The sequence below is a fragment of the Equus asinus genome, chromosome 3 (assembly GCF_041296235.1).
Source record: "Equus asinus isolate D_3611 breed Donkey chromosome 3, EquAss-T2T_v2, whole genome shotgun sequence".
Lineage (NCBI taxonomy): Eukaryota > Metazoa > Chordata > Mammalia > Perissodactyla > Equidae > Equus > Equus asinus.
Window position 1 is genome coordinate 109366561 of NC_091792.1, and position 13399 is coordinate 109379959.

General features: G+C 37.4%; 1 protein-coding gene across 1 annotated transcript in view; it reads left to right on the top strand.

Moving 5' to 3' along the window:
• TMPRSS11D (transmembrane serine protease 11D) overlaps window positions 1-11212 on the top strand; it is a 55116-nt gene extending 43904 nt beyond the window's left edge. The window contains exons 7-10 of the mRNA XM_014860172.3: window positions 2377-2554; window positions 6081-6340; window positions 7742-7884; window positions 10901-11212. Coding sequence (XP_014715658.3) covers window positions 2377-2554; window positions 6081-6340; window positions 7742-7884; window positions 10901-11062 — 743 coding nt within the window. The 3' untranslated portion in view covers window positions 11063-11212. The remainder of the gene's footprint in view (window positions 1-2376; window positions 2555-6080; window positions 6341-7741; window positions 7885-10900) is intronic.
• The last annotated feature ends 2187 nt before the right edge of the window (window positions 11213-13399 follow it).

The following is a 13399-nucleotide window of genomic DNA, read 5'->3' on the forward strand; positions in this document are numbered from 1 at the left end:
GATAGCAGAAACATAATCCCTAGAAAACAGCAGTTTACTTCTCTGGCTGATAAAATGTAGTTAGAAATCAGTTTGATGTACATCAGTGGCTGGCCTATCTCAAATACTTAAGTGCTGTCACAAGGTAACGCTACTTCTGTGGGTGTTTTTCTACTTCATTCTATATCTAGTTCATGCTTCTTTTCAATGAAAATGCACTTAAGTAATTTACTAGAGAACTTGGTTGAGGATGAAGCAAAGGAAACTGTTTCATGTATATTCTTAATGGAAGTCTGGTGCTCCTCACCTAGGAAGTCTGTTAGAAAAACCGCTTTGGGATGGTTGTCCTATTGAAGGAGTGTCACTGCTTTAGAGCCAGTCCAACAATAGAAATTGTTGGTGATGATTTACCTCTAGTTTCTTAGTAATCAACTAAACAAGAGTAAATAAATCATGGGAATGGGAGTTGAGAGGAATTAAGTGATCAGCCCACTCTCTGCCCTCCCCTCCCGTTTCAGCCTAGCAATTGGAGTACTCATAGGCTCTCTTGAGATGTTTAAATAAACCTCATCTAGATACTTAGAAACCCTCAGCTACCTTCAAGAACATTCTGTGGACCTAAAGTAACTCCTTTTCAAGGACACAATTGGTAACATAGAGTTAGTTATAGAGGTGAACATAAACCTCCATAATGACCTGCATTACCACTATGGAGTCTTCTTTTTTTTTTTTAAGTTTTTGGTGAGGAAGATTGGCCCTGAGCTAACATCTGTTGCCCATCTTCCTCTTTCTTTTTCCTTCCCCAAAGCCCCAGCACATACTTGTATATCCTAGTTGTAAGTCATTCTATTTCTTCCATGTGGGATGCTGCCACAGCATGGCTTTATGAGCAGTGTGTAGTTCTGTGCCCAGGATCCAAACCAGTGAAATCTTGGGCCACTGAGGCCAAGTGTGTGAACTTAATCACTTGGCCATGGGGCCAGCTCCCAGAGTCTTCTTGATAAGAACAGTTTTCCTCCAACTGCAATGTGCACATGAATCACTCATTAAAATGTAGCCTCTAATAAGTTCTGAGGATTTAATGTACAGCATGGTGACTATAGTTAATAACATGATATTGATTCTTGAAAGTTGCTAAGAGTAGATCTTAAGCACTCTCATCACACGCACAGAAAGAGTTAGCTATGTGAGGTGAAGGATGTGTTAGTTATCATCATCTTAGTAATCATTCAACAATGTATATGCATATCAAATCACCATGTTGTATACTTTAAAAATATACAATTATATTGTCAATTATTCCTCCATAAACTTGGGGGGAAATGTAGCTTCTGATTCACTCTCTGGTGTGGATCTGAGAGTCAATATTTCTTTATTTTGTTTAGCTTTGAGATGTAATTGGCAAATAAAATTGTAAGATATTTAAAGTGTACAGCACCATGATTTGATATATGTATAGATTGTGAAAAGATTCTCCGCATCTAGTTAGGTAACACACCCATCACCTCACATATTTACCCCCCTTTTTTTTCTTTGGTGAGAACATTTATTCTACTCTCTCAGAAAATTTCAATTATGCAGTATAGTGTTATCAACTATAGTCACCATGTTATACATTAGATCCTCAGATCTTATTCACCTTATAGTTAAAAGTTTGTATCCTTTTACCAAAATCTCCCATTTCCCCAATCCCCCAGTCCCTGGTAACCACTTTCTACTCTCTGTTTCTATGAGTTTGACTTATTTTTTTTCTTTTAAGATTCCACATATTAGTGATACCATGCAGTATTTGTCTTTGTCTGGCTCATTTCACTTAGCAAAATACCCTCCAGGTTCATTAATGTTGTTGCAAATGACAGGATTTCCTTCTTTTTTAAAGCTGAACAATATTCCATTTTTTTTTTTTTGTATACACACTACATTTTCTCAATCAATTCATCCATTGACGGACACTTAGGTTGTTTCCACACAGCATCAGTATCTCCAATAGGCTCCCAGGGGATGCCCATGATGCAGGTCCACAGACCATACTTTGAGTAGCAAGGCTATAGAGAAGATGGAAATTTCCTAGTGAACCCATGGCCTGAGCTAGTACATCCACCACTGACCTATCTTAATCCTTACTCATTCCAGAGAATTCTGAAGCTGCTCCAGATTTTGAAGCCCACATGCCAATTAAATTCAGAAATGTTCTCTAAAATGCAGTCCATAGTCAATGGTAGTCACATAAATACTCTAAAAATACAACATATTGATCATGCTTTTGGAAAGATTAGCATGTCCTGGGGAAGAATACAGAAAAGACAGAAAAGTCGTAAATGTTGGAGACTTTTACAGCATCTTCCAAATGAACAAATTATGATCTACCTAGCACATTAATCCCCTTTTCTCATTTAGAATGTGGGGCCCGTCCAGACCTAATAACATTGTCTGAGGAGAGAATCATAGGAGGCAGTAGGGCTGAGGAAGGAGACTGGCCGTGGCAAGTCAGTCTACACCTGAATAATGTTCACCACTGTGGAGGCATCCTGATCAGTGACATGTGGATCCTGACAGCAGCTCACTGCTTCAGAAGGTGAGGCCATAGCTACCCACCCATCTGGGAACATCTAGGACACATACATGGGACTCCACGTATATGCCCAGGACTGAACATGATTGGATTGAGTTGGAAATAATTCAATGCAAAAAAAATAATGATTCTTTTCTTCCTATTCCTGATAGCAAAAATAATTTTCCTCCTTCAGCTTGCTAATTTACTCCTATTTCTCTGTTTCAGGTTATAATATATCATCACGGTAAAGAACAAAGATTTATATGTCAGAATGTTTCATTTAAATCCTAGCTTTGAAAGCTTAGGAAATTTACTGAACCTAAGCCTTTTTCTTTTAGGGTCAAATTAGGCACATACTCTTGTATGTATGTGTATTATTCCTACTAATAATATTCTAACACTATTGTCTTAGTGTTATCGATAGGATTAAATATGCCAATGTAAACATACATTAAATGTTAGCAAAATGAATTTTTGCAGGAAATTTGCACATTATATCATGTAAGGTAATCAGAAGGCTGATGGCTGATCTCAAACTGCCTCATGCCATTAACTTACTCTTTAAAAAAATGATTGAGGGGCCAGCCCGGTGGCGCAGCGGTTAAGTGCGCACGTTCCATTTCGCCGGCCCAGGGTTCGCCGGTTCAGATCCCAGGTGCAGACATGGCACCGCTTGGCAAAGCCATGCTGTGGTAGGCATCCCACGTATAAAGTAGAGGGAGATGGGCATGGATGTTAGTTCAGGGCCAGTCTTCCTCAGCAAAAATAGGAGGATTGGCAGCAGTTAGCTCAAGGCTAATCTTCCTCAAAAAAAAAAAAAAATGAGTGTCTACTACGAGCACAGTATTATCTGTTATAGAAGCGAATTAAACAAACACTGACCCTACTTTAAGGGAGACTACATTCTAATGTTGGAGGTACACATGAACAAAAATAATGATCAATTACAGCGAGTAGCATAAATAAAATGAATTTAAACAACTTAACATTAGGGTAATAAACTGCCAGTGGAGAGTAGGATGCATTACCTTATCACATTACCTTATCCTATTGGTATAAAGGAAAGGTCCTACTGCCCATAATACAAGGACTTTAGACTTCAGCATGACTAAAACCTGTTAGGGTCAGACATGTCTCATTACTGGGGCATCCTAAAACCCAACAGTTGCTGGGAACTGAACTCAAAAAGTTCACTCAAAAAAGTGATGGTGATCTGAACTCAAGTGTGTCTCTGACCATATCTATTCTCTTCGAGACCTCTTTCAATAACCACTGTCTAGAATCCAACCTCCTTACCACACACCCAAAGCTCGCCAATCAGATCAATCCAAACATTTCTCAAAATACGAACCTTGAGTTCCAGCCAGATTATTCTCTCCCCCTGGACTCTGCCTACATTTTCCCACTTAAAAGCATTTGCTCAATCTGCTTCTTCTCTCTAAAATGTTAATAACCCTTCCAAATATCCATTTCTTCCTATTGGAATTCTGTAAAACCTTCACTATTTCTAAGAAGTCCTCTGCAGATTTGAGGGTACTGCCTCAATACAGTGCTTGTTACAAAAAGTGTTTGTTAAATTAAGAGGGAGCAAAGTTTAACAAGACTAGTGCATGATTTCTGGACAAAAGTTTTAGGAAACCGCAAATTATTTTGAATTTTTCTCATGACTATCTTATAACTCACTATTTTTTTACACAGTGAATAAATTTGAAACATTCTAAAAGATATTTCCAGAGTTATCAAATCTCTGATTTAGATTGACACATTTATTTCTGTGTCTTAGATAACACAAGAAACAAAATTCACAAAAACATTTCAATCTTCACTGCCACCTGAAAGTCCAAAGAACAGGAATAGCACTAATTGATTTCAATCACTTCTGAGTGTGGGAACCAGAAATGCAAATACCTGGACTTAGCAGGCACTTAGCATAATCAAGGATGTAATAGAAACATTACTGGATTCTAAGCCCTATTCTAACTCAATCACCAAAAGCTAAGTAAAGAATATCACTATAATGAAAGCCACGTTTATAAATATCACCAATGATTGCCAAAGGAATCCACCATTTTAAAGGCATGGAACGTCTTTGATTTTTGCCTCTTCAAATCCTTCTATTCACGAGCATGATTGATCCAGAAGAACTGACAAACTATGTGAACTTTGTATTGGCACCTTCCCTGTATGCTTGGTTGTCACTGAGAACCACTCGATGAGGATTTGTTTGAGGCATGACCGGCCTAATATCAAGCTACATAGAAGTGACAAGGCCCTCATAGAAAGGCTTCTTGAATTGTCACTTCCTCTACAAAGCTTTCCCTGATGCTCTCTTCCCTCCCCCCATCTCATTCCCACAGAAATTTGCTTATCTATATTTAACTATAGTTCCTTTGATTTATGATAGTTAATTTATCTGCCAGTCTTCTCCATTAGTGTGAGAACTGCTCAAGGACAGACATCATAATTATCTATATGTTTATTCTCAAAGACTCACACTATTCCTTATACAAAGTAGGCACTTAGTAATGGCTTGTTGAACCATAATTAATGAAAATAAGAGTTACTTTCATTGAGTGTGTACTTTGTGCCGAGCACTGCACTTGACATACTTTACTTGTCTCAATTCATACTTAAAACTGTGCAAGAGACTATCCTCAATCAGACTTTATGCAAAAGTAAACTGAGAATTAGAGACATTAAGTAACTTGCCCTGAATAACACTGCTAATATGTGGCATAGCCAAAATTTAAATCGAAATCTGTTTCCAAAACTGTACTCTCATGCATTTGCTGGAAGAAAGGAAAGGAAGGGAAAGAGGGAGGGAAGAAAGAAAAGAAAACTATCTTTAGAATGTTCTCTGTAAAGACCCTGAGCAAAAGAAGTTCAACATAAAAAAATTCATGTATTTGTTTGTTAACTAATTTTTTCTTCAGAACTTTTAACCAGCAGTCACTGTTACACAACCTAACATACATTATAAAAGTCATATATACATATACACACACACATATATGCAACATAATCTTTAAGTATCACACTTAGTACATAAAAATTATTCATCCATTAATAAGTCAAAGAGCCCCTTATCATCACTACTATTTAAATGGAGCTTCTGGCTAAAGGCAAAGAATGGGAAAAAAATAAGGATAAGAAGGAATAAGTTAAAACTAAAGTAAACACTATTTCAGACTTCTTATAGTTTCTTGGATGGGAGGATGTAGAGAAGGGAGAAATCAAAGGGGAGATTTGTGTTATACTAGTTATCATCAAAGTATCAGAATATCCTCACTGGAATAGAAAAATACCAAGATGTTCATCATTCCAAGATATGTTTTCTAAACTCTTTCTCTGTTTCTTTAGACAAGTGATCACTCACTGTGCCAGTAGAGTTAAACTCATTTATTAGCTATGTAATACAGAAATAAATAGCAAAGAGATATTGATCAAATAGTTCCTGTGGTGGTGGGGAACGACAAACACAAAATCCAAATATTTGAAATGCTCACAAATTCCCTATTCAAATAACATGTTTTCATATTTTTTTTAGCTCCTCTGATCCTCGTCAATGGACTGCCACCTTTGGTATTTCCACAGCATTTCCTAGACAGAGAAGAGGAGTAAGGACTATTAAAACCCATAACAATTATAGACCTGCAACTCATGAAAATGATATTGCAGTTCTCGAACTTGACAGGAGCATCACCTTTACCGCAAACATCCACAGCATATGTCTCCCAGCTGCTACCCAGAATATTCCGCCTGGTTCCACTGCTTATGTAACAGGATGGGGATCTCGAAGATATGGTGGTAAGTGTCTCAGGAAAAATAAAACCAAACCAAAACAACAACAACAAAATGTCCTGGCACCTGTTATGTAATATTTTTAATCAGGGAACAACAGAAGGACATGTTCTACGGACAGAACCATCCTATATTCTGGTTAGCCTAAGCTCTAGTTATTCCTGAGTTTCCTCAGCAAAGAAAAGCAATGCCTCTGGAAACTAGGGGAATTCTCAAACGTTGTAATAGGGAAATGTAAAAGAAAGTGATGAAGAAACATGAGTTCTTCAATGATCCAGAGACTATATGTAGGATTTAAATCGCTCCCTTATAAAGAAAATGAAATTTTTAAAAAATATTTGGATAAGTGTTCTCTAAGGGTTTTAAAACCCATTAAGATATTGACAGCCACTTAAGGTATCCTGGGATGAAATAAATTCTGCCTCTAGAGCAAGAAACTCTATGTGTACATAAGCATTACTCACACTTGTTTATTGAATGAATAAATGAAAATAAAAACGAGGGAAATATGAAAGAGTAAATAGGGCCAAGGGGAATATGAGAGGATCAGCTAGGGAGTGGAAGGAGAGCAGTAACAATTCCCATGGGCTTCTATCTGTGTTGCAGATGGGCTCTCCAAGGAATAATACAAAGGCTTAACATCCTAGAAAATATTTCACTGTGGTTTTACGGCCGAAAGTAATTTGGTGGAGTAGACAAAATTTGTGCCAGTCACAAAAATGGCAGTGTCATTTTGAAGGAACATCAATATAAAATAAATTAGTTCTTGAGCCTTGAAACCAGACTGATTTCTCTTTTGTTGTTTGATTAAAGGTTACTAAATATGTAATTTTCCAATTCAAAGTCTCAGTGGGGAATTTAAATGCGACTGGTCAATTTTTTTTAGGAAGATTAGCCCTGAGCTAACATCTGCTGCCAATCCTCTTTTTGCTGAGGAAAACTTGCCCTGAGCTAACATCTGTGCCCATCTTCCTCTACTTTATATGTGGGACGCCTGCCACAGCATGACTTGACAAGAGGTGCATAGGTCCGCACCTGGGATCCAGGATCCGAACCAGGGAACCCGGGGCCACCAAAGCGGAACATGGGAACTTAACCCCTGAGCACCGGGCCGGCCTTGACTGGTCAATTTTAAGATAGCAGATTCACTTTTCTTTTTCTCTTAAGGTCTAACAGGCACTGTATCACAAAGCTAAAGCAAAAAAAGAAAAATTGATCTGTGTAAAGGGGTTATCCTTCTCTACTATAGGAAACTGCTGAAAAAAAAACTCTGAAGTACATCTTCAATAGCCTTCTTTGATAAATAAGAAACAATGTTTGGACTAAATTTATTCCTTCCCATATTCATCACAGTCATTAATTTATACATCCTGAAGTCCATTTTCTTTCTTCTTTTATACTTAACAGGCAGCACAGTTACAGATCTAGAGCAAGCACAGGTCTATATAATAAGTAATGATGTATGTAATGCACCAGCTAATTATAATGGAGCAGTCTTGCCTGGAATGCTATGTGCTGGAGTACCTCAAGGTGGAGTGGATGCATGCCAGGTAAGTTCAAGACAATGTTATCAATGCCATCATCCGAGCTTATAAGCACTTACTAGCATGTGATATGGTGATAGGCATAGAGATAACATAATTATAATACACAGCCCTGATCCTCTAAAAATTTATGATCTATATTTTAGAGATAAAATTCTTGTATGAACTTGATCTTTCATGAAACACTAATTCTGAGAAGCCAAATTACAGAATGGTTAACCATCCAAGCTCAAGAACCAGAAAGATCTGGGTTTGAATTCCTTAAATCTCTATAACCAATTCTTTTATCTATAAAGTGGGGATAACAATGATTGTATCTAAATTTTTAGACACTACTAAAGATTAGATGGAGATTAAATGTGTCAGACATGTACTAAGCAACAAAGAAATCTCAGCTGTTTTTACTGTTGTTGTTGTTAACCCAGACCAAGATCACTGATATTAATAACTTTAATCTCAACCTTTTCAACCACTCTGACGGTTTAAGTAAATTAATCACTCATCTAAGAGTCATAGACAATAACTGATTTTAAATTATAAATAACACCTAAATATCAGCGTCTTGAAGATAGATTATTTATACAAAAAGCTTAGTTACTTGAGTCACAACAGTTCCCACAATTGCAAAATAGCATAAATGAGAAAAAAACTATATAGATCTAGCCTGTAATTTTCAACCAAATATAAAAACATAAACAATAAATACGAAATTCTTACTCAAGGAATTAGAATAAGATTTTAATAATAAAATTTTAATTAAGTTAGCTAAACAATTGATGTGGTTCCATCTTTTAATAGGTATTATTCCTATGTCTGAAACCCAACTGCTTATAGTAAGCAAGAACTACTCAGTATCAGAAATTTCTGAAATTAAGAAAAATCAATCTGTTTTCTTGAGGAATCTGCTGCTGTTTTCCTGGGTGAATTTTATACACAAAAATCAGGTTTATTCTTACCTCAAACATTATTGACTTTTATATTTAGTGCTCACATTCTTGAAAAAGTGGATAAGAAGTAGTTCTTACACAGTTTTTATAAAACCCCAATCCACAAACACTTTCCCCAAAATGAAACATTTTTATTGGCTGAAAGTTGTGTGCAGGTGGAAGAGAATTGTTCGTCAATTTTCAAGATACCCCTAATTACCCACTGACCCTTTATTCCCTTTAAGTGGAGATGTCTTTGTAGTAGGGAACACTTCTTGCCCCTCTTCTTGTTTCTGTTTTATTGCTAGCCCTGTAACAACAAATTCGCAGCTTTCACAGTAGTTTTCCAAAGAATTCACCAATCACATAAGCAACATACCCCCACACTGACAATTCCAGATCTACTAAGAGGATTAATTAGAACTGACTTATGGATACCTATGAGATATAAAAGAGTGTTACTCATGCTTCACCCATGATGCTCCTTACCTTCTGTGTATACAAATTCTGCTCTTCCCTCAACTCCAGTTCAACCCATAACTTTTCATGAAATTTTCCCTGGGTGTTCCACTCTAGGCTTCACTGAATCTCAGCTGAAATACAATAATGCATAGAATTTGTCTCAAAAGAAAATCACTCTACATAAGCACTTACAAGATCCTGTTTCTGTTCATTCATTCATTCAAAAAAATGTATTACTTTCTATGTGCCAGATACTGTGCTAGCACAACAATGCATTCCCTGAACTCAGCAAGGCTGTGGTCTAAAAGAGACAACACAGCCTCAAATGTCTGACCAATCAGGAGGTGAAGCTGGCCAGATACAGGAAAAATTACATGTCCGTCTTAGTTTAACATTTGCTTGCCCACTGTTGGTAAGACATTATGCAGAGAAATTTCTAACTATAGAAGAGACAGCAGCAAAAACATAATGAGGGGAAAGTGCTGAGAAGTGGTTACCTGGGCACATATGCATGATCTAAAGGAGGCAGGTGCCAATCACCACCATGCAAGTTGGTGATTCACACGCTGAACCTTCTCCCTGTCTAGACCAGTAATTAAGTAGGTATGGAAGAACTAGCTACTAAGAGCAGTCGAAAGAAGTGTTTTACTCATATAAATTTATTTTTGATTATTCACCAAAAGAACTTCTTGATGATATACTATGCATCAGACACCATGCAGGGTACTATGAATAGGAAGATAAGTGAAATTTCTAAAAACTCATTCATTCAACAAATATTTCCTTAGCATCTCCTATGGGCTATAAGCTTAGAATACAATGGTGTCCAGAATAAGTATGTCCCCTTCCCTGGTGGACCTTACAGTATAGCCAGAAAAACAGACACTGAACAAGTATCATAGATGCAATGAATATGGCAAAGATGTGCAGCTGCTACAACAAGGGGAGCTGATCTAGTGGGAGTGAATTTGATCAGGCACACAAATGTGCTTGTATAAAACAATGAAGAAGCGGGGGCCAACCCAGTGGTGCAGTGGTTAAGTTCGCATGCTCTGTTTCAGTGGCCCAGGGCTCACTGGTTCAGATCCTAGGCACAGACCTATGCACCACTTATCAAGCCATGCTGTGGCAGGCATCCCACATACAAAATAGAGGAAGATGGGCACACATGTTAGCTTAGGGCCAATCTTCCTCCAAAGAAATAAGAAAGAAGAGAAAAAAATAAATAAATAATGAAGAAGCCGTAAAAGAGATACACACAGAATGTGGGACCACAAGCAGTAAAAACCTAATCTCCCCCAAAGCTAGAAAGGGAGGAAGTGGGGAGGAAAGGCACAGGTCAGGGAAGCCTCCTCGAACAAGTAAAGCCTGGGATGAGTAGCAGTCAACCAGGCAATTGATGGAGTCTGGGAACTGTGCTTCTCACCTTCTCACACTGTGCTGAAGGTACTACGTGTGTACTCAGAGGATTTCGGTAATTTTCACATGACTTGGTATAATAGTTTGACAAGTAATGTCAGACTAACTTTATTTATTGTCATGATGGATATGCCTTCTACTGCCATAGAAATAAACTCCTTAATACTTTTGGGTTGTCTTCACACTTAAATGATCAATCCTTCTGTTTCCTTCAGGGTGACTCTGGTGGCCCACTTGTACAAGAAGACTCCCGGCGGGTTTGGTTCCTCGTGGGGATAGTAAGCTGGGGGTATCAGTGTGGTCTGCCAGATAAACCAGGAGTGTACACTCGAGTGACTGCCTACCGTGACTGGATAACTGAACAAACTGGGATCTAGTGCAACCAATGCATCTCTGTTGCAAAGTCTGTACGCAGGTGTGCCTGTCTAAAATTCCAAAGCTTTATTTTCGGCTGCAAGAGAAACTGAAAGTGTCCCATTTTAACATCTTGGTACATACACATGGTTTCACAAACACTATTTAATCTTTCTTTATTACTACAGATTTTATATATTCTCAAATATATACATATATATATATATATGCTCATATATATATATGAACATGACCTAGCACTGTGGCCACGTGCCAGGGAAAACAGCAAACTAGTGACAGAGATAATTTTATTACAGTTGTGAGAAGTGCTAATAGTGAGAAAAACAGGTACCCTAAGAGTGGATCCTAGAGGAACCTCGACAAGTCTTCAGGGTCAAAGGAGTCATCTCGGAGGAAGTCTCATTGAAGCTGATAAGTGGGCAAAGTATAGAAACTTCCAAAGGAAGTGGTGGAATAACATTCAAGACAGAACAGAATGTGGCAAGAAAAATACTATTTGAAATTTATGGTTACTCAATATTTTATAGGTGGTATAAGTCCTAAAATAAAAAATATATGAAGTCATTGTACAGTCCTACAGCAATATTAATTATCCCATAAGAATACGCTCCCATCAGAACTAAATGAATTTCAGGCATTTAAGATCAAAGCTAAAACATTCACTCCTCAACTGAGACCCAAAGAATTATAAATAATTTTCACGATAACTTTTATTAAAAGTTAACTTCACCTACATGGAGAGAATGTATCTCCTCCACAGGGAAGCTGAGGAAATACACCTGTACAACCTTCTCAGGCTACTTACAACTACATAATGCTTTTTAACAACTAAGATCGCCAGTGGCAGTTATTTTTGAGGGTCTAAGGACCCTCAATAGCTAAATCCAAATAATGAATTGAAAGTCATGAGGACAAAAATAGGAATAGTTGATTTGTAAAAAGAAAGGTTAAATGGCTTAACTTCAATAAAATTATCTTTGAGAGAAAAGGAACTTCTTTCTCTTCCTCTCTCTTTCTCTCTCTCTCTCTCCCTCCTTCCTTTACACACACACCACCAAATAACAAATTCAATAAAACCCATTAAAATTTAATGGCACGGAGATTTATATAGTCTGAATCATGAATGTTACTGAATTTTTATGGGATCCTAACACAACTAAAGCTTGGTTATGTATGACATCTATGTGTCAGGGCTTCCTCCTTCTAAAAGCTAACTCACAACTCCTGAGTATCAGCCTGACTACATCCATTGTGATGAAAACGTCTTGTATTTTCTCCTGTAAAATTGTGAAGAGACCTACCCTGAAGTCATTCACTTTTAAGAAAAAGAAAAGAAAATTTAACCACTTCTTGGTGAAATGTGCAAACAAATCATTGGTACACCTTATTTCAAATAAACTCTTTTAAAATCATTTTCCTGCTTAAGTATTTGTGGAAGTTATGATTTATGAAGGACAATCCAAAACAATTTATTTAATTGCTTCTCCAACAAGAGAACTGCCAACTAGATTCAGGCTTGGTACTTTCTGCTGCCTTATAATCAACCTCTATAACTGAGGCAAGCTTCCAGCTTGAGACTCTCTGGCTGCACCCTGTGAGGACACCATTAAACTGATAATTTAGAGGAAGCCTCAAGGGGAGTGTGTTTCTGAGCATGAGTGTATTGGTGTGTTTGTATGTGTGTGTGTGTGCATGTGCCCTCACATAGTCATAAACATACTTTTGTTTATTTCTATATATTGAAAGCTATATAAAGGAAAGTACTATATAGCAGGAAATGGAGAAAATTCAATTATTTATTAAAAATAAAAAATTATTTAGAAAATATGCATATTTTCATGAAGAGACATTTGAACACAAGAACACCTATTTTAAGAACTTTTTTTTTAAAGGTACTGATGAGTTCCATTTTCCTGATAGCTAACTCCATGAAAGAAATTTTGAATATTTATGGGAGGGGTGGTAATTCATAAATCTCTACAGTCCTTAAAAGATCATTCTGGGGGCTGGCCCAGTGGCATAGTGGTTAGGTTCAGGCACTCTGCTTCGGCGGCTGGTGAGGAGTTCACTGGTTTGGATCCCAGGTGCAGACCTATGCACAGCTTATCAAGCTGCAGGCATCCCACATATAAAGTAAAGGAAGATGGGCACAGATGTTAGCTCAGAGCTAATCTTCCTCAGCAAAAAAGGGAAGATTGGTAGTGGATGTTAGCTTAGGCCCAATCTTCCTCAAAAAGAAAATCATTTTGGAAACTTTAACAAGAAATTTCTAGCACCCTAATTCAGTGCCAGAAAGAGCTATTAATTCCAGGGAGAATCCTGTTCAGAATATAGAAAAC